The sequence below is a fragment of the Wyeomyia smithii genome, chromosome 3, assembly GCF_029784165.1.
Source record: "Wyeomyia smithii strain HCP4-BCI-WySm-NY-G18 chromosome 3, ASM2978416v1, whole genome shotgun sequence".
Classification (NCBI taxonomy): domain Eukaryota; kingdom Metazoa; phylum Arthropoda; class Insecta; order Diptera; family Culicidae; genus Wyeomyia; species Wyeomyia smithii.
Window position 1 is genome coordinate 256,243,748 of NC_073696.1, and position 25,468 is coordinate 256,269,215.

Here is a 25,468-nt window from a genome sequence, read left to right on the forward strand (position 1 = left end):
CATCCCATAGGTTTCAGCTGGCTGAGTTAAGGTTATCCTCGTTTTCTAAAGTAATAAAGTCTTCCGATCCAAGTAACACACAAAACATGTTATGTCGCTTTCGTTTTTGCGGTGTAGCTACCCCGCGGACTACACTTTGTCCTATCACTGTTTTTTTTTTACATTTTCCGGTCTATCCCGACTTTTTCTGTCCCGGACAGTCCGCGCAAGAAACAGAGTGCAGTTTCGAAGGCACCAATACATTCACACGTATGTGTCAAAATCAAAAAAAAAAATAGTGTAAAAATCGGTTTGCTTCGATTATCGTTCTTCGCGTGGCAAACATCAGGTTGAATTTTATTTATTTTATTTTGTTATTTTGTCTTTTTTCAGTTAATTGGCGAATTTTCCGTACAGTAGCACAAACGCGATAAAAGACAATGGCGATAATGACCAGAACAACAGTGACAGCTACCTCTGGTATTACGCACACCATTGCAACTGCTCGGAAAGTGTTTTTTTTTCAGCTGCAAAGCGTAGTCCGGGACGGGACAGTCCTGCCATAAAAACGAATCCGACATTAGAAAAGAATTCACAATGACAGTAGTCATATAAGAGTACTATAAGCGCAATTGAAAACTTGTGTTGTTATATTCTTATTCTCGAGATGTTCTTTTATAGCATAATTGTATGATTTAGATTATTGTATATAAACTGCCGCTGCTCGTCTGTAACTTGTGTTTATGATGTTATCAAAACTGCACAAAAAAACAACTAAAAAATACATCATTTGCGAAAAGTTGGTTTTAATCAGTGATTCAACCACATTTCGAAAACAAGCTCGGTTTTTCCTGGTTTTGGAGATGTTTTTCAATAGCATGGGTTAAGCGAACAATAACTATCACATGAATGGCACTTGTTTTCAAGTTGTCTCCCAGATGTTTAAACTATTAGAAAAACTGTGTATGAAATGCCCAGCCGGGCAGCCGCACCAGTTCAATATTATACGCCTAATAACAATACTACGTACCTGCAAAGTGCTTTCTTCATGGTTGGTCTTAGTATTTAGCAGCCAACGCTAAATTACTTGATCAAATTGTCATTAAAATTATTTGTACGATTTCAATAAAACTATTCGAGGTGGGTCAAAATGTGCCATGAAAAGATAAACAAAACGCTTGCAGTGCAATCAATATCATTTCTTACAACTAACTTAATTGCTAACTTATGAAGGCTATGAAGAGAGCTTATCGTAGCAATTGAGGATTGCAACGATTTTTGTCGAAAATTGTTAATAATTTTATTTGACATAGCTTCTAATGGTTCAACACCAGTAAGTCTATGTAATTCGAGTGTACCAAACCAAGGAGGACGCCTCAAAATCATTTTCAGAATTTAATTCTGAATCCTTTGGAGCGTTTTCTTCCTTGTTGAACAGTAACTTGACCAGATCGGTACAGCATAAAGCATTGCTGGTCTAAAAATTTGTTTGTAAATCAAAAGTTTGTTCTTTAAACAAAGTTTAGAATTCCTGTTAATGAGAGGATATAAACATCTCGCATATTTGATGCACTTGACTTGTATACTCTCAATGTGCTCTTTGAAAATAAGTTTTTTATCATAAATTAGTCCCAAGTACTTAACCTTGTCAGACCAACTTAAAATAACCCCATTCATCTTGACAACGTGATTATTGTTTGGCTTGAGGAAAGAAGCCCTAGGCTTATGCGGAAAAATTATCATTTGAGTTTTAGAAGCATTGGGAGAGATTTTCCACTCTTGCAAGTAGGAAGAAAAAAAATATAACTTTTCTGCAATCGACTGCATATGACACGAAGACTTTTTCCTTTTACGGAAATGCTTGTGTCATCGCAGAACAATGGCTTTGTGCATCCTGGAGGCAAATCAGGAAGATCTGAAGTGAATATGTTGTACAGGACTGGACCCAAGACTGAACCTTGAGGTACACCTGCTCTGACAGGAAATCTATCAGATTTTGAATTCTGATAGACAACCTGCAGAGTTCGCTCAGTAAGATAATTTCTCAAAATCTTGATTAGGAAAAATGAAAATTAAAAGTTTGCAATTTCGCAATCAAACCTTTATGCCAAACACTGTCGAATGCTTTTTCTATGTCTAAAAGAGCAGCTCCAGTGGAATAACCTTCAGATTTGTTAGCTCGTATCATATTAGTAACTCTGAGCAATTGATGAGTTGTGGAATGCCCATGGCGAAATCCAAACTGTTCATTTGCAAAAATTGAATTTTCGTTGATGTGTGACATCATTCTGTTAAGAATAATTCTCTCAAACAGTTTACTTATTGAAGAAAGCAAACTGATTGGTCGATAACTTGAAACTTCAGCTGGGTTCTTATCCGGTTTTAAAATGGGAGTAATTTTTGCATTTTTCCATAATTTGGGAAAATATGCAATTTTGAAGTAGCAATTGAAAATTTTCACTAAAAATTCCATTGTGCTCTCAGGGAGATGTTTGATTAGTATATTAAAGATTCCATCGTCACCAGGTGCTTTCATATTTTTGAAATTTTTAATAATTGATTTAATCTCATTCAAGTTAGTTTCAATTATTTCTGCAGGTAAAAAATTCTGGGAAGAAATTAAATCAAATTGACGTGTGACTTCATTTTCAATTGGACTCACAAAATTCAAATTTGAGTTATGAACACTCTCAAACTGCTGAGCAAGTCTTTGAGCCTTTTGTTCATTGGATACAAGAAAACGTTCACCATCTTTTAAAACTGGAATAGGCTTTGAAGGTTTCTTAAGAATCTTCGACAGCTTTCAAAAGGGTTTTGAATATGGTTTCAATTTTTCAACTTTAGTCTCAAAATTTTGATTTCTCAGAAGAGTAAATCTATGTTTAATCTCTTTCTGTAAATCTTTATAAATAGTTTTAAAAACAGGGTCACGAGAACGTTGATATTGACGTCTGCGGACATTTTTCAAACGAATTAGAAGTTGAAGATTTTCGTCAATTATTGGTGTATCAAATTTCACTTGAGCCTTTGGAACAGAATGATTCCTGGCATCAACAATTGCACATTTTAATGCTTCCAAAGCGGAATCAAAATTCACTTCGTTTTGCAAATCAAGCTCATTATTGAAATTTCTCTCAATATGAGTTTTGTATCTTTCCCAATTAGCCTTGTTATAATTAAAAACAGAGCTCATAGGGTTCAAAACTGATTCATGTGATAAAGAAAAAGTTATTGGAAGATGGTCAGAATAAAAGTCAGCATGTGTGATCAAATCACTGCATACATGACTTTGATCTGTTAGCACCAAATCAATTGTTGAAGGGTTTCGTACAGAAGAAAAGCATGTAGGACTATTCGGAGACAAAATAGAATAGTATCCTGAAGAACAATCATTGAATAAAATTTTGGAAATACTTTGAGAATTATCCCATGAACGATGTTTAGCGTTAAAATCGCCGATTATAAAAATATTCGAACGATTTCTGGTGAGTTTTTGTAAATCACCTTTAAAATAATTTTTGTGCTCGCGTGTGCATTGAAATGGTAAATATGCTGCGGCAATAAATAAAATCCCAAGTTCAGTTTGAACTTCAATTCCCAAAGTTTCAATAACTTTCGTCTCAAGATGAGGAAGAGCACGATGTTTGATTCGGCGATGAATAACAATTGCAACTCCACCGCCGGAACCCTGAATCCTATCATATCTATGAACCACCTAATTGGGATCATATTTTAATTTTATGTTAGGTTTCAAAAATGTTTCAGTAATAATTGCAATATGCACATTATTTACTGTTAAAAAATTAAAAAGCTCATTCTCATTGGCCTTCAATGAGCGAGCATTCCAATTTAATAATTTAATTGTTTTATTTAAAATCATTGCTAAATTTTAAATTAGAAACAATTTTAATAGTAAAATTTGTGCCTATTTGAATGGCTTCAAACATTGATTTTGCCTGCAACATGGCGTTCATAAGATCGAACATTGCCTGTTGAAAAAAAGAAAGTTTACCTGCCGTAATAGGCCCCAGGCAGTTGACATAAGAAAAAATATTTTCGGCAGCAATATTAGCTGGAGTAATAGGTGTACAATTATTTTCTAGCGTGTTTTGCTTACCCATATTAACGGTCATTTACGAACTACCAACACTAGGCGGTATAATGTTCGAACTACCTGTAACCTGTGCATAAGTTAAACGGGTATGCAAAGGAGTAGGTAAACTATGCGTCACTGGTACGCTTGGAGAATTTTGTTTTGAAGTTGGTTTTAATTTGCTTTTTCAAAAAATTTTAAGTTATTAACCTGACTGCAGTTAAAATGAATTAAATAATTTACAAGGGAAAATCCAGTTCGCTGACTGCTTTCGCCTCGTGATTTTTGTTTCATCAGAATTACTTGGGTAGGGGCTATACCAAGTAATTCTGTCAAAGTAATTTTGATCTCATCAACGGTTTGATCGTTGGTGTGACCTTTTAACACGACCTTGAACGGCTTGGCGCTCTTAGTGTCATATGTAAAAAATTATACATCTTTTCAGTTAAATACTGAATAAGACGATTCCAATCTTTCAATGTTTGAGCCAGTAAACGGCAATCGCCTCTTCGGCCAATTTGATAAGTAACCTTGACGTCGGAGAGAAACGTAGAAAGTTCTCTTTTAAAATTATTAAATTCAGAAGCAATAGGTGGAACTTTCTCCTTTTTTACAGAAATTTTACTTTGAATAGTTTTACTTTCGAACATTTCAATTTCGCCGGCTTCTTGCTCAGGCAGAATATCATATAAATTTTCGCTGCATAAGCTAGTTTCAGAAAGAGATGCCTCTCTTTTCCTCCCCGTAGCGATGCGTGGTTTTTTTTTCGTCCTGCCATTTCAGGTGATACGAAAAAAGTTCAAAAATAATATCAAATTGCAAGTATTGAGAAAGAAAGAAATAGGTATATATATATATATAGGTATAAATAGGTAGAGAAAGACTGATGAGAGTTAACTTCCAGGTAATCTTTAAAAGACACACTGACAAAACACAAACTTTGAAGCTATAGGCAGTCGAAGACCAGTCCACAAGCAACCGAAAATACGTCTGATCTGTCGGGCAGCTCAAGACGCACTAACAATGTTTTCTAGCTTTGTTATATTTTAAGTCTAACGTTGAAACTATGCGAAAACAACTTTAATATTCAAGCTACAGAAATAATCCATCTTGAAAGGTTGTACATTGCTTTTTGTAATCAATTTATAATTAATTTAAAGTGCCACTGACGAGACGATTGTCGATCTAGTTGCACTGCGCGTAACAATACATTTGCGCATGCGCTGGGTAAATGTTGTCATAGCAACGCATTTGCGCATGCGCTTTGTTATGGCGAATTCTGACCCACGAATCCAAAACGGTATCCAATGAATGGCGCATGATTTTTTCAAAAGTAAAACACAATGTTTCACCATGAAATTTGACGCGCACGTAGAACTTTGTATTACAAGCATCGAAAGGTTGATCTAATATTGTTTCTTATTTTTCGGTAATTATTCGAAACGCCATAATCACTAATTTTTTTTATTGTTCCTAGTATAAATCAGCGCCGTTCTGCAATCTTTTTATTTTGAAGTTTTATGCTTGCGTCAACGATGTTTCGATTAGTTAGCAATTGCAACTTGAAAATAACCTGTTTTGAATGTTTTCTTACCGTTATGGTACTCGAGATGTAATTTGCAGCTTCAGTCTAACAAGTTGGCTTGCTTTCATGAAGTTATATAATACTTCATATAGCACCAGTACTTGTTATAGTAGACTCAAATTTTTGCGCTTTTCTAGTGATAGAGATGTCATGGAAAAAGTAATGTCTACTGAAATCTATAACTGAAGGTTGTATTCCCAACTGTTCTATAACAACGTGTGTTACTTGGGGTACATAACGAATATTAAACAACTGGGAAATCTGCTTCAAAATAGTTCAATCATTATTGTGTCTAGCAAGTTTCAGATCGTGTTCACTGAGAAGGATAAGTAAATTCTTGATTGGGTAGAAGATTTTTTTGTGATCGTTCTAATCATATCGCACTCTTTCTGGGTAGAGGATTAGCAGCTGCAAACACAAAACCAACTCTGAAAAAAGCCTCCTTAGTAGGGTGTTCCAAAAACATCGATGTGGATAAAGTCGAGGTGCTCAGCCCTAAATTAGAACATATTGTTATTTACAGCATTTTTGTAGAACATTTCAACTTTCTAGAAAATTGTTCTGTGAGTTGCCCAAACGTGATTTATGAAAAAATGGCCTTTACAAGTTGTTCAGTCCAACCTGTTCAAACTGCAGCGACAGGGTGTCAGCAAGCGAACGCTATCTACCACCATCTTGGCACTATTGGACGCCAATCAGAGCATTGAAAGAGAGCTCGGTTCCGGGGAACCGACGACCCTGAACGACAAGAAGCTCCAGAAGATGCTGAAGAGGAAGACCGAGGGATAAGCTGCGTGTGCTTGGCCGGGATGTCAGAAACTTCGCAACCGGCCAAACAGTTCAAAAGTACCTGACATCAGGCTTCTTCCGTTCTCTTGATTTTTGCTCAAATCTCCTTCTCTACCTGCCAAACCCCTTGGAGAACTAGACTTTCTCTCACACAGAGTGAGTAATTATCCACATTTAGGCGTAGAGTATTTCAGTCGCAGAGTTTCTTTTCACTCTTAATTATCGCGTGTTAGGGGTAAACATTTGTTTGCTCTCTCAGTTTAAGAGGGAGTAGTTTTCGTTAGCTTCTCCTTTACTAGAAGAGAAGTTGGCCAAATATCGAAACATTTAGGTTCACATCGAAGCTATCCTAACCGTTTTGAATTTAATATTAGAGGAAGATTCACAACTCACCATGGGTGCGTATTTTGCAGAAAGTTCGATTTTATACTGTATTTGCCGCATCCCAGAGCGATGAGAACGGTAACGCAATGCTCAGTTGATCGCCGAGCAATTTATTTCACTTTTCTTGCGTGCGCGGATGAGCAATTTACAACAGTTTCACTGGGTTTAGCTCTGTCAAATAAGGAGCGTTTTTTCATCAGAGGAACTATTACTCTGCGCTCTCTCTACAGCAGATGGTGTGATGCACGTTGAATGTAAGCTCACAGTTGTTAAGAGGAAAGAAAACTGTGTTTTCTTCATGATGAAGATGAGCAAAACAAAGCCTGCCTGACATACATGTCAGGAAGCGGCAGTCAAGATCGATTTTTCTGGCAAATCGCAACGTGGCGGTGGTGATAGTCGACGAGACCTTTCTTACCCTGAATGGAAACGACTGGCAGGGCGTATTTTACTTCCCACGAAGAAAGTGAACTTCGAGTAGAGATGAAGAAATAGTTCACTAAGCGGATCAGAGCGGTTTCGCTCACTTAAAAAGAAATTATTATTTTCAACCGCTCACTCACTCTTTTCGTTCAACATGATTTGTTCTCTATCGACATAGCTTATTATCAGACACCGCAAGCGGGAACCATGTGAAAGTTCTTTCTCCTTCTACCGAGCGCAAAGCCGCGCGCGAAGCTGCAAAAGAACTCCTAGCAACCTGCATAACTATTCACGGGCTGCGAGAGCAAGCAGAAAATTAACTTGCAACAGTACCTTATGTACCTTAGCAATTCCTATACCAGCCAATCGAACTCGGTGATTTTTACAATTTCAGCAAAATATTTCGATGAAAATTAGTAAAAAGATAAAGATTCGTCGTAAACTCGACAACCTTAAAATCTTCTTTGCTGAAATTCTCAGAATTATTGCCGAAAAATCTTAAAATACTTTGCAAAATCTCTGAGTTTTTTGGCGATTAGATTGTCCAAATGTATGACTTATGCCGGTTTAGCAATCAGAAAAATTCCGCTATTAGTTAGAGACTTTCTCCTAGGCTCACCCGAAGATCCGGAGATCACGTCAAACACCCGGAGACTTCGGGTAAGATAGTGCTAGTTCACACACAAGCACAGAGGTTCTCTCGTTCTTTTCTTTCCGCTTTTGTCATCCATTCGTGTGCGTATTCGGCGTTAACCAGCCCCTGTGCCTGTGTGTGATCTGTGGTAAGTTAAATTTTTGCTTGTTCTCGCGGCTGGTGGATGAGTCATGCATAGCAGAGCAGATAGCCAGTTGAGATCAAAAATTGACTCCGGGCATCGTTTGAAAATCGAAGATTGCGACTTCCGGTTTTTGGAAAACAACCGAAATTTAACTCCTCGCCATTTTGGATTACCTTTCACTGATGACATATAGTGATTCAAGTTCTCTTATTACACAGTGCAACAATTTTTTTGCCTTGGCTTTTATGTATGATTTTTTGATGAAGTTTGATGCGAAAATGAGTTTCCCGGAGTTTGAACATATTTCAACTTAAGGGGCAACAATGGCGCCATTTTAAATTTATGAGAAACTGGAAATTTTTGATGTTTTTTCGACGCCATTGTGTTTTAAGACCAACATATTGGTCCACATATTAGCATCTTTTTACCCATTTTTGAAAAAAAAAAAAAACAGATCTTAAATCGGACAAAAACTGAGCTCAGAACGGGATTCTACGAAACCGGTTTTGGCATAGTTTTAGTGTATTTCACAAAGCAAAATAATATCGATTATTTCAGAACAATAATGGTAATTCGCTAATATCTTAAAGTGGTAGTCAAATATTATTTTTTCTTGAGAAAAAATTCTCAAAAATCGAATGGTAGGTGTCTGATCTACGTAAAATGTCAGCAAAATGTCGAGTTTGCCCCAATTCCCCTACAATACAAAAATAGGTTTATCTGCTGACATTTTACGTAGATCAGACACTTACCATTCGACTTCTGAGACTTTTTTACGCAAAATAAGATATTATTTGACTACCACTTTAAGATATTAGCGAATTACCATTAATGCTCAGAAATAATCGATATTATTTTGCTTTGTGAAAAATACTAAAACTATGCCAAAGCCGGTTTCGTAGAATCACCGTTTTGAGCTCAGTTTTTGTCCGATTTAAGATTTGTTTTTTTTTTTTTCAAAAGATGGGTAAAAAGATGCGAATATGTGGACAAACTCTTAGAGTTGTGATATTTGGTCTTAAAACAAAATGGCGTCGAAAAAACATCAAAAATTATCGGTTTTTCAAAAATTCAAAATGGCGCCATTGTTGCCCCTTAAGTTGAAATATGTTCAAATTCGGGGAAATTTAGTTTTGCATAAAAATACACAAAAAAAACATATATAGAAGCCAAGGCAGCAAAAAAGTCCATTTTTGTTGCACTGTGTTATTTTTCCACACACAAATGATCATACAAACATGCACAATTCTAAGAAGTGGCCACAAGGCTTAAATCGAACGCGCCAGATTCGGACAGAATCGCTAACATGCATGTTCATATCCGGAAATGTTTGGCAATGCTGTTCAGTGCGATCTGCCGACTTTGACGTAGAACTACGTCTCTCAGTAAGTTCGGCTACATATGAATGTGAAAAGAAAATCTAAAATCGGAAAAAGGGAAAAAAATGTCCAATTTTAAATGCTAATAAATCGGTTAGTTTTCGATGAATTTCCTTCGTTCTTGAAGCAGTCGATTGGAAAAACTTCTGAGAATTCTTTCAAATGCAGAAAATTATAATGTTATTATTCAAACTATTGTACTATTGAAAATTACCGAGCCTTGTCAAAACGCATAATTCGACCTCTTATTGGTCGTTATATGTATGATTGCTTTCCCAGACACGGTCGACAAAATTATAGACCTAATAATTCGGAATGTACTATTTGGCCTACATAAGAGCCTGTTTCAGCATGAGCAGCGCTATTGATGCTACGGCACAGGGCCGGCGGTTCATGTGGGTAGTATGGGTAGTAGTACCCACTCGGAAAATATCCGTGTGGGTACTTACCCACACGGAACTAACTGACAAAACCCAAAAAAATGTAATATTGCAAGCGACAGATTTTTTGATGGATATCGTTGTGCGAGAGGTTATAAATCTACAGATTTATGTACATTTGTAAAGTTTCTCAGGGAAAAGGATTATTTTTTTTCAATTGTATCATTTACGATAGAGAATTTCATTTACGATAGAGTTCTAAATTTCATTTCAATAGTGTTTTAAAGTTTTGTTTTCTAGTAAAAATTTGCCATGCCAAATTTGAGCTCAATCGGACTTTGGGATGTAGAGTCTAAAAGCGTTCAAAGTTACAGTTCTTTGATCGATGAAAGAAATGTTCGAGCTGGGAGTGTCTTTTGTGTGTTCTGGAGTAGCTCGAATCTTCCAGCTCAAAATTTCCACGTCCCTGAAAGTTAATATTTTTTAAACATTTTTTCATGAAATAACATCAGGTCTCGATATTTCATGCATTTCTAAGAGATTTGCCATCAAAAAACAAATCGATTTCAGAAACTTCAAGAACTACTCATGTGCATTTTTAAGCTGGTCAAAAATGTGAGAATTTCACGACTGTAAGTTAAACCTTAACAGAAGTTCGATTAAACTCAAATTTTGGATGGAGACTTTTTTCGAGAAAACAAAATTGTTTAGCCCTAACGTTAATTAATAAAATGCTCAAAGAATGCCGATTTTTCATGGGTTTACCTTTACACGCACTGACGAATCTACCCATGCAGCATTAATCATAGTAACCCATTAGAAAAATTTGTCTCGAACTCTATCCGCAATGACGAAAACAGTGAAGCCACTCCGCTCAGAAGTATGCGCGATCAAAGAACGTTACCCCGCCGCGCCGAATGCGGACGTCGTATGGAAAAGGAACATCGGTTACGCTTGTTTTGGTATCTACAACATCTTGGCACTGTTGGACTACAATCAGAGCATCGAAAGAAAAACCGGTTCCGGACGGCCGACGATCCTAAGCCACAAGAAGCTCCAAAGAAAGAGGAACACCGAGGGAAAAGTGGCTGCACCGCTGCGTACGCTTGATCGGAATGTCGGTGAAACCGGCCAAACAGTGGGAAAGTACCTGGCAAACATGGACATCAGAAAGCGGCTGTCCCGTCCATTGGTCTGCGGCTGAATAATATGGTCGAGTCGATTTTTTCGGCGGATCGCGACGTGATGGTGGTGGTTGAGATCTATTTGGCAACGACTGGCAGGGCACTCCGTATTTTACTTCCCCCATGAAGGAAGTAGCTCTGAGGTGAAATTTATTGAACACACCAAGTTCCCAAAGAAGGTGCTGCTGTGACTGACAATCAGCGAGAAGCTCTGTACTGGCCCTGAACGGGGAAATTTATAGTACGTGGTGCCTGCCGGAAGTTGAGTCGTTAATCAAGAGATACCATAGGAGCGAAGACACTGTGTTCTGGCCGGATCTGGTGTCGGTGTTGGAGGAGTTGAAGCGGCTTAAAATCAATGCGGTACCCAGGGTGCGTCCCATCCAGAGTTTTTGAGCGAACCAGAAGCGTAAGACCTACTCCAACAATTTTGTCGCAGAAATTGAGGAGGAATTGATGAATACACCGAAGAAAGAACTCAAACACATGCCCACACGCAAGTTTTCGGCCGCCGTGGCTAATGTTCTGGTAAACTCCCGGAAGGCCACTCGCAAGGGCGTGAAATTGCTTTTGCAAATGAGCTTATATAATTACCTTCCATGATAAATTCATTGAAAACAATTATCTGTCTAAGTTTTTTGCTATCACCATCCGAATTTTTTTTAATGGAAACATTACTACTGAACAAAATTCGAAAATCCAATTTCTCTTAAACATTCAATTGGCATCCATTGTTGATGCACTGTCAAATTTTTCGTAAAATTATGTTCAGGTATCTCTAGGTTAACGTTTTAGATTTCTTTAGTTTTCTTTGTAAAAACAGCTTTCAACTGTGTTATCAAAAAATTTCCTTATAAGGACAACAAACAAACTACAGAAGATTTGATATTTTCTCGTTTTGCGCTAGAATTGAAAGTAAAAAGTTCTTTTAATCCGCATGCACTCTGATTGTTGAAACTTGTTGGTTTTGTATAGTGTTCGTTCCATTCTTTTTCAGTGTTGTATGTGCAAACCGAAACTTGGTTCTCCTCTTTTGCACAAAATTTCAATCATACAAATTAAAATTCAGTACAAGTAATGTAACAAACAGCCTTGAATTATACGTCAACCTTGCGGTCGTGGCTTTGCACACAACCCTTGTTATTTTTTTTGTTCGCCTGCTGTGGAAGGCCATGATCAAATGAGCCCCACCACAAAAAAAAAACGTTTTTGCAATTGTCTCCCGCTCGCCTCTGCTGTACTGAAACTATTCGCTGCTCTTCTTGCGGCGAGTCGAGCCAGTTTTCAGTAAACCATCATCTTGCTGCAGTGATCGGTCATACAATGGAGATTAAATTTCTGCATGCTAGCTTTTATACGTGGCTACTGAGAGTTAAACTTCCGGTGAACGTGTCGTTGTGCACTCAAGCGAGCAAACAACAACAACAAATTATTTGCAAACTCAAATGGTTCGTATACTTTAGTGTCGTTGTTTCAATGTTATTCAACAAAAAATACTAATCTGCGTCATTTCTAGATTCTTCGGAAAATAGTTTTTTGACTGTGATAAAAGCGAAACAGCACTGTATTACTAAAATATACGAAGGAACAAATGCTTCTAATAATTAAAAAAAAATATTAAGCTAAAGAATGTTTTCCTTTTTTTTAATTACCCGTCCTCTCCGAAAAGCTCTTTTTAAGCCCCCTGGTAGTGGACGCAACTAATCTCAGCTCGACTACAAAGCAAACTTCAAAATTTCAGCTAGAATATGTAAAAAAATAAAAAATAAAAGACTTTCAAACGTTTGAAGCGACAAAAAAAATTATAATGTGTAAAATAACTAACAAACTTTTGTTGAGCCGATAAGCGCTTCTAGAGCAAAAGAAATTCCAAGATATTTCGATTAGCGATGACACCCCGTTAAGCATACAGACGCGAGGCATACGGACGCGAGGCATAGTACGCTAGGCATAATGGACGGCAGGCATACGGACACGAGGCATATGGACGCGAGGCCGAATGGACGCGAGGCCGATTGGACGCGAGGCCGAATGGATGCGAGGCCGAATAGACGCGAGGCCGAACAGACGCGAGGCCGAATGGACGCGAGGCCGAATGGACACGAGGCCGAATGGACACAAGGCCAAGATCATCATCACAGCCCTCTTTCAATAACATGTATTTCGCTTCAAAGTGTCATTTGAAAAGCAATACACTCGCGGCCTTCGGCCGACTCGCTGTTCGAGCGAATGCTGTCCTTGACTTAACTAAGGGAAGAGAACTCTGTTTGAGTAGACCTGGCAAACCAGTAGATCAGTCGTTTGAGTGCGAGAGGCCGCCGCTTCCGACGGCGGGTCGGCGGCCGGCTCGGACTGCGGAAACCACGGCGGCTTAGTGCCGCCTTGTTTCCTTGCCCTCGATTATGCGTCTTCGCCGCATGATTTCAAGAAAAGTATTATACCATACTCTAACTCTTTAGGAATATATTAACACCTGAACTACATAATTAGCTTTCATGCGATCGTACAAAATCGCATTCGGCCTCGCGTCCGTTCGGCCACGCGTCCATTCGGCCTCGCGTCCATTCGGGCTCGCGTCCATTCGGCCTCGCGTCCATTCGGCCTCGCGTCCATTCGGCCTCGCCCCCATTCGGCCTCGCGTCCATTCGGCCTCGCGTCCATTCGGCCTCGCGTCCATTCAGCCTCGCGTTCATTCGGCCTTGTGTCCATTCGGCCTCGCGTCCGTTATGCCTTTTGGCAGTATGCCTCGTATCCATTATGCCTCACATCCGTTATGCCTAGCGTCCATATGCCTCGTGTCCCGTCCCCCGATTAGCACTTCCAAGAGCCAACAAATACAAAGAATGAAAAATATTCTTGTAACAAACAGGACTACTGGTTTAAAAATGTGTGAAACGAACGAATTCTTCCGGTCATCGGAGCTCACAAAAGATTGCTGGAGTTTTGACCAGATTGAGCAAGGCGTACTTTAGTAATGCCGTGCCAAGGACTGCTCAGGCTGCTCGATGTATTTAAACTATGATAGATATCCGCAGACCAAAATAAAGTGCGTAAATTCATCACTACTTTAACAAGAAAATGCTATGTTCTTATTTCTGAAAGGCACAATAGAGAATCATAAGTTTGATTCCGAATTCTAACCGACTCACGCTTTATACTGTGAAAAAAAGCTGAAACATTTACCCTTCGCATGATGACCACAATGTTAGTGTAGCTGTACATGATGACCGTCATCGGGACGACCAAGCCGAAGATGAACAGAAATATGATGTAGCTGGTTGCGTTCGTTGTTTGCGATTCCCAGTTCACGGAACAGCTGAAATGGAGCAGAGTTTTAGTACGAAACAAAACAGCTTCAGGCGACTGCGTCAAAAGAATAACAATATTAAATGATAGATCAACATTTCCTCCTTGCGCACATCGTAACTCAAATGGCATTGTAATTTACAACTGGAATGACAGTCTCTCTCTCGTTTTCAACAAAGTTGACCGCATGCTAGACGTGGTTGTTTTGCTAGAAGATATAATCATTATAGACATTATATCCGGGGATTTAATCAACCTTCTTGTATATCTAACGCAGCTACAATAAGCTAAACACGATCTTCTTCTAAGCGGATAAAATGAATGAAGACGTTTAATCTTTAATCTTCAAAGTTCATGTGAAGTAAAATTAGCGAGATTTTACTGACGCGTAGTTAAATTTGATCAGACCTGTTTGATTGTGAACACACATAAACGTCCACCTTTCGCTAGTTGTTGCGTTGCTCACTAGTGTGGCTTGTGTAAAAAAAGTAAACCCAAGTGAATTTCACGAGCTTGATTGAATATTTTATCTAATTGGTAGGTTGTGCTATATAAAAACTGCAACTACTATAAACCCACTGAAATCACACGGTTGGTATTATTCGATAAAATAATTATTGTATTGGTTTCTGAAACCTGCAATTTATTATTATTGGTTTCAAGATTAATTTTTTCAATTTAAACAAATCTCTTTCCAAAATCCGCTTTGGAAAGTTATTCTCAACAAAGAAAATATAATGAACGAAATAATAAACCTTGAGAGGTACGATTTCTTCAACAAAACTTTCATTCCATCATTCTCTACAATTTTTAATGGAGGTGTAGGAGGATACAACAGTTCGGGATATCAACTAGTGTAAGAACAAATGAAATTATTTCATTGATGCTTTGACGCCTCCATATGCTTTTGCTCTGCCTTCTTACAAGTGATTTTACAAACAAATTTATAAATTGATTCCAAGTATATGTTTCCACACGTTTTTGAAGCAGCTATCTGCTTCAGCAACTTATACTATCCGAACAAAGAACCAACCCACATCGTTTCCATTCAGCCGATGGGAAGTCAACGTGTTTATCGGAGTGAATCAAATTTTTGCTTTCCCGGACCCGTGAATAACGAGCGTCCAGAGTGTCCTCCGGAGAAAACCCTCTCTTCACGATCTTCGCCTGACGTGCACAGAATGTGATGAAGACTTCTAATGGATATTTGAGTTTGACTCGCCCTCGAAAAGGACGTGAGCGAACGAGAAGAACACAGCCAAACAGCTCGAGTGGATTGTTTAGTTGATGCTCGTTTGCACCGCCTCTACGGTCGGAGCCTCTTAACCTGGCGTTGATGGCAATCCCGATGCCAACGGCACCCCAAACAGAGATGCTCTGGTGTCCCAAAGGGGTTTCAAATTGTTCCCCGATTTCGCATGGGTTGACTTTTTGTGTGACGATGGAGGCTGCATAAAATATATCATGGCAGCTCTGCTGAAGCGAAGGCATCATTTTTTTTCGCTGAATGGGTGATATCCTCTTCAATGACACTAGTTGATTCGCGTCTTTGTATCTACTTGATTTCAATACATTAAAATGCATAGCGTCTCCATCACGTGTACACAAATGGAGACGCGAGGTTATTAGTAAATGAGTACTCATTTTATTTTTGTACATTTTATGGCCAGCTTGTTCATTTTGTTGTGAATGACTTGTCGAAAGGAATTTACAACTGTTCCGCTTCATAAACGAATGAAATTGTGCTCGTTGTGTTGTAAGAGCTAGTAGTAATTTTTTTGCTACTCGCAATCAATCATATTGATAAACAGTTTTTTTCCAAAGATTGGTACCATTCTCTCTCTCTCTTTCGCTACTTACCTGATGTTGGCAGCCTCGTTGACGTACGCACCCCAGCCGAAAAGGGGCGGCGACGTTAAGGCAAACGAGTAGCTCCAGATGAAGATGACGGCGAAGATGGCACCCCGTCGGGACGCGCTTCGGGACGTGAACGGTGAACTGATCAGGCAGTAGCGCTCGTACGACAGCACCGTTAGCGTCGTGATGGATGTTATCCCTGTTGGAATCCGTAGTATGATATGAAAAGAAATAAACGCCAGACGATTGGCAATTAGCATTATGGGGGCAATTGATGGTGACATGGGTGATTCAGTGGAAAACTTTACTGATTGTAGCTTGTATTAGAGGGATTCCACGTAAACTCGTCTATGTAGTTCGCACTTTATGAGTACTATAGGATCAACTATTAATAATATTTGAAAAGTTTAACAACTTCTTCAACGAGTGCGAACCAAGTTGTCTCCTAGGACAAAAATTAGGATGGAGTATAGTCGAAATGGAAAAAAGTTATACAAAGCAAATTAACGTCTAATCTCTATCTATGAAAATGAATGTCTGTTGTCTGTTCCTTAGAGACTCATGATCTGTTGAACAGGTTACTGTGGAAATTTGCGCCTACAGGTTTTCGTGCACGAGCAGTAACTAAGGCTACAACCATAGTAAGGGCGAAGCCTTGAAAGGCAAAGTGTTTTCATATATTTTCCTATTGTGGATGTTACTCCTCAACTAAGATTAATCGCGTTCCACGTCACTTCGCAGTTACTATAACAATACCCTTAGACAGATAAGTTTTGCTCTAATTTATCAGTGGGATGGGAACTTAAGAGAGGGAAAGGAGCTTATGATGTCTCATTAAACTTGAAAAATACCCTCTCCACAACCGTGCAAACTCGTACTAAGGTTTTCAAGTGAGTGGCGTTTTTCTGGGATGAAAAATTTAGCTGTATATCGACAGCGTGGTCGAAACAAGGAGATTTTTTTAACTTTTCAGGTTCTAACCAATCATTCTTTCGCCGCGAGGAATCGTAGGGAGATTTTTTTTCTCTGACAATTCTAGCGTTTGCAGTGAAAACCATTTTTTTCTTCATTTATTTATAAACATCTAAATAGTAATATTATAACGAATTATAACAAAACTTCACAGAACGTATATTATTCTAAGATCTTGATTCTCTTCTTGAAAACATATTAAAAAATATAAGAATCGAATACACTAGTGACACTGTCCAAAGGATAATTAAAACCATAGGTAGTTCTATGACGTCTAACAAACAATGAGTCACCCACACGCAATCGTCTAGAAGGAACATAAAACGACACATTACACAGTAATGAGAAACTATCAAGATTCCCCTGAATTAGGTCCAACATAAAAATCCTCTGCAAATTAGTACTTCTGGAATGAAGCGTCACCAAGGCGATAAATTGACAGCAGCTTTCATAATTATGCATGTAAGCTGGATCCAACCAAGACGTAGGGCGAATCGGATAAAGTTATGCTGGACTCACTCTAATCGGATAATTTGCGTTGCATGATCTGGCGACCACACGCATACCGCATACTCCAAGATGCTCCGAACCAACAAACAATGTAGCCCATTGAGAGCGTAAATGTCGTTGAAGTTTTTGGTGGTACGTCGAATAAATCTTTGAACTGCGAACTCTTCAGCAGTAGTGATGGATATGTGCTCGTTGAACTTGAGTTTACTATCAAAAATTTCGAAAAAAAAGTAACGCGTTGCAAGGTCTTTGCTTCAATAGAATAATCGAATTCGATTCTTATTGTTCTGTTCCATCCCGTTTCCCTGGCACCAACATTGTAGCTCCTCCATATTCGTCTGTAGTGTGTAGCAATCGATGTTAGTTTTCATAATGTGATAATTTTTTCAATCGTCAGCTCACAGCAATTTATTAAATTTCCAACAAAAGCACAAATCGTTGATAAATAAGAGTAATAAAACCGGGTCTAGAACGCTGCCTTGTGGAACACCAGATGCTATGGAGAAGATAAGAGAATGCGAGCCGTTAACGTTGACGAAAGTATTTCACTCTGCCAGATAGGAGCGCAGCCAATCCGTGACCCAGTATAGAAAGCCGGCGATCTGTAGCTCATTCTCGATTTCAGTTGAAAGAAAACTAGTGAACGTCATGAGATTGGTAGTTGTTGACCGTTTCTTTACAAATCCATGTTGCAGCTCTAATACCAACCGTGAAGAAGCAGCGCAGCGTAGAGTACGCCGTACATTAACCCTTCAAATACTTCCACCAAGCAGCACAAAACAGCAGCAATAATTCTCAATGGTGTGATTAGAACCTGCTTTGTGAATCGGGCAGATTGAAGCGGTTTTTCATAAACTAATAATTGATTAACGTTTGCGGTGAAAATATGTACTTTTTTAAGATGGTGATGAAAAAAACAACTATGACAACTAATTGAGTTGGATAAATTTCCCTTTGATGGTAATTATATCTTATTTGCAAAAAAAAATCTACGCCCTTGCGAGCGGCCTTCCGTCAGTTAACCGGAACATTCACCATGGCGGACAAAAACATGCGAGTTTTTAAGCTCTTTCTTCGTTTTTTATTAATTCCTCCTCTGTTCTCGCGACAAAATTGTTGGAATAGATCTTGCGCTTCAAGTTTGTCCAAAAATTCTCGATGGGCGCAGCTGGGGGACGTTGGGCGGACTCGCCGACCTTGGTACCACATCGATAATCAGCCGTTCCATCTCCTCCAACGATCGCTCGAGTAGTGGGCCGACGCCAAATCTGGCCAGAACACCGTGTCTTCGCCCTTATGGTATTTCTTGATGAACGACGCAACTTCTAGCAGGCACTTCGTACTATAAATTTCCCCGTTCAGGGCCAGCCCGGAGCGAAAGAAGAGCAACTTGAGTCGCACCTTCTTGGGGAACTTGGTCTGTGAAATAAATTTCACCTCGGTGCTCACTTCCTTCGTGGTAGAAGTGAAATACGAAGTACCCTGACAGTCGTTGCCATCCAGGGTGAGATATGTCTTGTCGTCCATCATCACTGCCACGTCGCGATTCGCTGGGAAAAACGACTTGGCCACCTTATTCAACCGCTGTCGCTGCGTCATTGCATGCGGCACCGAGACCAGTGGACGGGACTGCTGCTTCCTGACATGTATGTCCATATTCTTCAGATACTTTTCCACTGTTTTACCAAATGCACCAACCTCTCGGCCAAGTGCACGCAGCGATTTAGCCACTTTTCCCTCGGTCTTCCTCTTCAGCATCCTTTGAAGCTTCTTGTCGCTCAGGGTCATTAGCCGTCCGGAACCGGGCTTTCTTTCGATGCTCTGATCGTTGTCCAATAGAGAGTTAGATGTTGTAGATGCCGGAACGGGAATACCCGGCGTCCACAAAGTGCCGCACGATGTCCGTTTTTGACGCGACGAGGTAACGTTCTTTGAACGCGCACACTTCTGAGTAGCTTCACTTTTTTCGCCATCACTTGCTAACTCATGGGTTACTATGATTAATGTTGCATGAGTAGTTTCGTCAGTGCGATCAAAAGTAAACCCATGAAAAATCGGAAATAATTGTCCATTTTTTTACCGCAAACGTTACGAAACATTCGAAGATTCAGTGCACTCTTTCAAGAACAATGGCGAAAAACTGTCGATTCTTTGACCCTTGGAAGCGCCTAGTTTTCTCGAGGCAAACAACACATCATAGTGGAATATTTCAGCGAGTGGGAGATTCAGGTTGAAGGTTGAGCAGTTTTCTAAGACTGTCAGGCGAGAATGTTTGTAAGTTTATGCTATTCACAGATTCAAAAAAGTCGATATTATTGCTAAACCAACACATGAATTTGCAGTTGTGCCATTCAGAGTCATTTCGGCAGAAAAGCGATTGGAGCGTTCACTATTTGGAGTAAATGACCCAAACGAGGAAAGAGCTTGTTTAACAGTCGTCTCCTTCCGAGCAATGTTATTACGAAACGTCGAATTTTCGAACAACATTACGAAGGTGCTGCAGCTCCTGCCTTGAATTCTTGTTAAGATGTCGTCTACTCCGTTCACGCGGAACGCATGCGTTTGGGATACACTACAGAGTGTTATAGAATGTACATACCGCTTCATTGCTATCCCTACAGCCCGGCAAAGATGGTTCTTAAAACCAATCCGTCAGGGACGAGACGGAGAGCTGCACAGCGAGCAAGGTGATTCGATCAGGTGGAAGCTGAGCTACGGACCCAGAGTCACCAATGACCACGATCTTGTCAGAATCTGACATGCATTCGCCAAGTTGCTGAACAGTGGCACCGTGCGAGGAGTATAACAGCGGTTTTTGTTATTGTTCTAGAATCCTTTTGCACTCCAACCTTGAAGGATACAAAGAATAACTTCAAAAGGGTTGTGTCAAGCTGTTTTGCTGCACCCAACACAAACGGGAAACATTTTGTTACTTTGGTGCAACATTTTCTTACTTATTGTGTGTTAGACCGCGCATTATACACAAAGAGTAATAACCAAAAAGTAAAAAAAATATAACGGCCATACGCTTGTATGTGTTTCTGCTGGAGAACACACAGCTAAGAACCGCAATGCATAAGTTAGCAAAACTCCACTCGTTGCATTTGTATTGATGCAACGATCAGGTTCATTTCTGTCCTCTTTATTCACACATAGTCAGAATCTCACACGTTAACATCAAATGTCTAATTAGAAACACCTCTGCTTCATTCCCCAGCGTTTATTCGAAATGAAAATATGCAATACCGTGTGACCAGAGTTGCGAATTTGTTCTGTATGAGTACGAGTTTTGTATTTTCAAACAGGTTCAAATGAATTTCTATGAAACACACTCATTGCGTGTTTCAGATAGCTTGCATAAAGCCCTCAGTAGTGCTGTACATTAACCTGCGGCAGGGTGAGTCACGCTCGACGTGAAAATGTATTTAACCGTTATGTGCTCGACGGGGTACCCGGATACCTTTTCGGGTTTCATTGTTCTGGCAGTGATATAGCGAAAAAAGACAGTTGCAATTATATTTCAATTCTGTAACTATCTTAGTTTCGGGTTCTAGAAGGTGTTAGCTCTACCGACCTTCCAAAGACCCTTTACAGAATGACTGAGTACTTTCAGTACATTTCGGAGTAATTTTCCTATCGGTAAGCCCCGCCTCAAAATAATATTAGAATCTTACAGATTTCATTATTATTTTCAGACTTTCAATTCGTTTGATACATTTATATCAAAAAAATTGACCCGTATTTAATAGCATGTTATATTTATTGACAAGAGGAGTGCCAAATAGTAAAATGAATAAATCTTACCATATATACGTACCAAAATATAACCTATGTATGTACCAAAATATTACATAAAATCTGATGACAAATTGCCAAATTTGTAATAAATAATGTGTCAATCGGTTGCCTACGCAATTGCTACAATAAGAAAATTGAACTTAAAATAATAATGATAAATTAAAAAATAAGCAAAAAAGACATTTATTTGCAATGCATTTGCTCCATTTACGGTAGAAACAGCAGCACTGTCTGTCCACTCGGACCTGCACACAAGCTTTCATGCAAGCCTTAATGTGGAAAGCAAGCGACGCTCGTTCCAATTGTCACTTTCTCTACACTCAATTGCACGGAATGTAATGGATATTTTGAAACTTCGTTCGGAAAATTCGTTCAATTGGTAGGTTAACACCGATGCTTACCTAATTTTTTTCTTGCATCTTATAGAATTTTTTCTCAGCTCTCCAATGCGCACACGGCCAAAATTGCATTTTTCTGATATAATCTAAGATGGCGGCCAAAATTTTGATTACTTTAAATAAAAGCCCTATCATTCATCTTTACAGAAAAGTGCTACTTGTAGTAGGTTCCATAACAAATTTCAGAGATTTAGCTTGAATAAAACATCAAGAATTGTTAAAATTTCAACTTTTTAAGAAATTATTTCACCCTTTGGTGACCGAATGGTCAACAAATTCAATCAAATAAAAATGGCATAGTCATTTTTTCTCTATTCCTAACTAATATGTGCATTCATATCAAATTCGAAAGACCTTGTGCACCTACTTGCCTGGTTTCAGCGAGAATTGCTCATATCAAAAATACTAACTTTTTTGTGTTAAGTGATAGAGGTATAGTTTATTCGGCGAAGTATTAGAACGTGTAAAAATATGAAACTTTGCTGAACAAAAAAAAAATTCTATCTTCATTGGGAACATAATTACAGAGTATTTCATGTAAAATTTACTTAAAAGTTAGTTTTTCGTACTTAACTCTTGTTAGTTACATTTTACAAGGAAACGTTGTTCTAAGGAAGCATTTTGGCGTATAAAATACATGTTTTTGTTGAAGGCCACACATCTCCAGGACTTTTCCTTACAAGTTTATAGCACATTTCAGCATATTTTCTCGGGACAAATGGAACCTGAAAAGTGTATAGTACTTCAGCTTAACTTCAAGAAAAAGGATTGACATCATGATTCCACTTGCCCCTTTTTAACCTATACGTTCTTGAAGTTATCGAAAAAATAAGTTAAAATATGATATAACTTTGTAAGAAAAAGTTCTGGAGATATATGGTCTGTAACAAAAATGTTTGTTTTGTGTGCTCTAACTCTAACATTGAATCTTCTACAACTTTGCTGAATAAACTGTTCTTCTATCTCTTAACACAAAAAAGTTAATTTTTTTATTTTTAGTATAGTAAATTTTTCATATTTTTTCATAATTTGTGATTATGCGGGGCATTTATATGAACAACTGGTTCGAAGACACTATTAAGCTAGGATGAACTTGAAAGGCGCAATGAAATTAAGTTCCACTTTTTGCCTTTATTGGACCACTGTGATTGGCGTGAAAATTTGTAAGTAGAGTTCTTATAGTTTGAGATCCCATCCTCCTCTGAAAGAGAGGGCTCCCATACAAATAAAATTTCTGCACAACTCGAAAAGTAATCAAGCAAGTAGAACCAAATTTCTAGAGTGAGGATATTAGAGTACAAGAAACATTCCTATATTTCAATCGACTTTGATGCACAGAAGGAAAATAGCGAGAATGTTCTCTTTTCGCAAGAGAGGTTTAAGGTATTCAGCAAGCAGTTTTGTAATAAAATTCTACAGAACTTTGCAGAGGGAACTATTCGTCTAACAATTCACGTTCCAAAGTTAGGTGTGGCGCCCTCTCTACGGTTAAATTCTACCTAATTCCTAGAAGATATAAATAACATAGGATTTAAACGAATAATTTCGCCTTGCGTCCGTTTTTCGATTCGGCCCCAGTGTGCGACGTTTGCTGGGTCAGCTAGTTATACATGAACACGTTGAAATTCAAAAATGCTTTAGAAGTCAGGAACCACGAACCAATTTTTCTCTGTGCATGTTTTTTTTTGGGAAAGTCATTCCCAATTCCAAAAACTCGTTCTTAGAATCTTTTTCAATGCAAATAATAGTTTCTGAGCTATACTTTAAATAAAGTGTATTCTAGAATGTTCCTCCACTTGTTGAAAAACCTAAATTAATCCACCTAGCGGTCAGACCTAGCCTTTCTCATTCAATTTTTTACTTGTAAACATAGATTTACATGACCGCTCCAAACCAATAAATGTATATTCACTCTTTAGGTTCTAAAATATTGATGTTGTAATCTTTACATATAAAAATGCAGTCAAGTCTGTCTGTCTGTCTGATCCATATAGGCCCGAAAACTACCGAACCGATCGACGTGAAAATTTGTATGTAGGGGTTTTTGGTGCCGATAAAGGTTCCTATGATAGTTTGAGACCCCTCCCTTTTCTGGAAGGGAGGAGTCCCATACAAATGAAACATAAATTTCTGCACAACTCAAGAACAAACCAAGCAAATGAAACCGAATTTGGCATGTGGATGTTTTAAGTGGTAACTAATATGTCCATAATAGTTGGATGCAACACAAATTTGTGCACTTCTCGAGAACTAACCAACCAAATGGAACAAAATTTGGCAGGTAAATGTTTTTAGTGGTAACAAATATGTACATAATGATTTGACACCCGACTCCCTCTTCTATAAGGGAGGGATCCCATGAAAATGAAACACAAATTTCGCACAGCTCAAGAACCAATCAAGAAAATACAACCAAATTTGGTATGTGAATGTTTTTAGAGGTATTAAATATGTCCATAATGGTTTACGCCCCTCCCTCTTCTGGAAGTACATGTTTATTCACAAATTTCTGCACATCTCGCGAACTAATCAACTGAATGGAACCATATTGGCAGGTGAATGTTTTTAGTGGTAACAAATATGTTCCATAATAGACCTCAGACAACATTTTGGATTGTAAGATAACAACTTTCGGTTTCTGGAAAACAGCCAAATATGGCCGATTTCCACCCAATATAATAATATCCGGATCTAGAATAATACACAGGAGCTAAAATCGACCACAGATAGCATTTTAATTTCTAAGATGGCGACTTCCGGTTTCTGAAAACAGCGGAAAATGACCTAATACCACCCAATATGAGTTTTTCTTTAACCAGTACGCCGTTCAAAATCCAGAAATTGTCTCCAAATGCCATTATGAAATCCAAAATGGTGACTTCCGGTGTCGGAAAAACAGCGGCAAATGACCAAATACCACCCAATATGGGTATTTCCGGAACCGTAATGATGCACTGGAGCCACAAATCGACTTCAGACAACATTTTGAATTGTAAGATGGCAACTTCCGGTTTCTGGAAAACAGCCTGAAATGGACGATTCCCATTAAATATTAGTATTTCTGGAACCAGAAAGATTCACAGAAGCTAAAAATTGATCACAGACACAAGCTTGAATTTTAAGATGGTGACTTCCGGTGTCTGGCAAACAGCCGGAAATGACCAAATACCATTCAATATGAATGTTTTCGGAACCAGAATTACGCCCAGATGATCACCCAATATGGGTTTTTCTTTAACCAGTATCCTAAATACAATTTTGAAATCCAAGATGGCGACTACCGGTTTGTGAAAAACAGCCTAAAATAAACAAATACTATCCAATATGGGTATCTCTGGAACCAGAATGATGCAAGGAGCTAACAATTGATCCAGGCACCATTTTGAATTGCTAAATGGCAACTTGTAGGCAACAGTCGGAAATGACCGAATAATACTCAATATGGATATTTCCGTAAACGTGATGATGCATAGAAACCAAACATTGACCCTGGACACCATTTTGAATTTAAAGACGACCACTTTTAGTTTCTGGAAAATAACCAAAATTACCTCCCAATATGGGTATTTTCGGGGTCAGATTGATGCCAGAAAGTCTGCTGAAAATGGCAGAATACCACCCAATATGAATATATTCTGAATTAAGGCGATGT

At 38.6% G+C, this 25,468-nt stretch overlaps 1 protein-coding gene across 11 annotated transcripts in view; it reads right to left on the bottom strand.

Annotated features, from left to right (window-relative positions):
- Positions 1-25,468, bottom strand: part of LOC129727571 (vertebrate ancient opsin-like) — a 91,598-nt gene that overhangs the window by 5,094 nt on the left and 61,036 nt on the right. For all 11 annotated transcript variants that reach the window (XM_055685525.1, XM_055685526.1, XM_055685524.1 and 8 more), the window contains 2 exons: positions 16,142-16,337; positions 14,159-14,291 (listed from right to left, as the gene is read on the bottom strand). In XM_055685525.1, the coding sequence (XP_055541500.1) occupies positions 14,159-14,291; positions 16,142-16,337 (329 nt within the window). The remainder of the gene's footprint in view (positions 1-14,158; positions 14,292-16,141; positions 16,338-25,468) is intronic.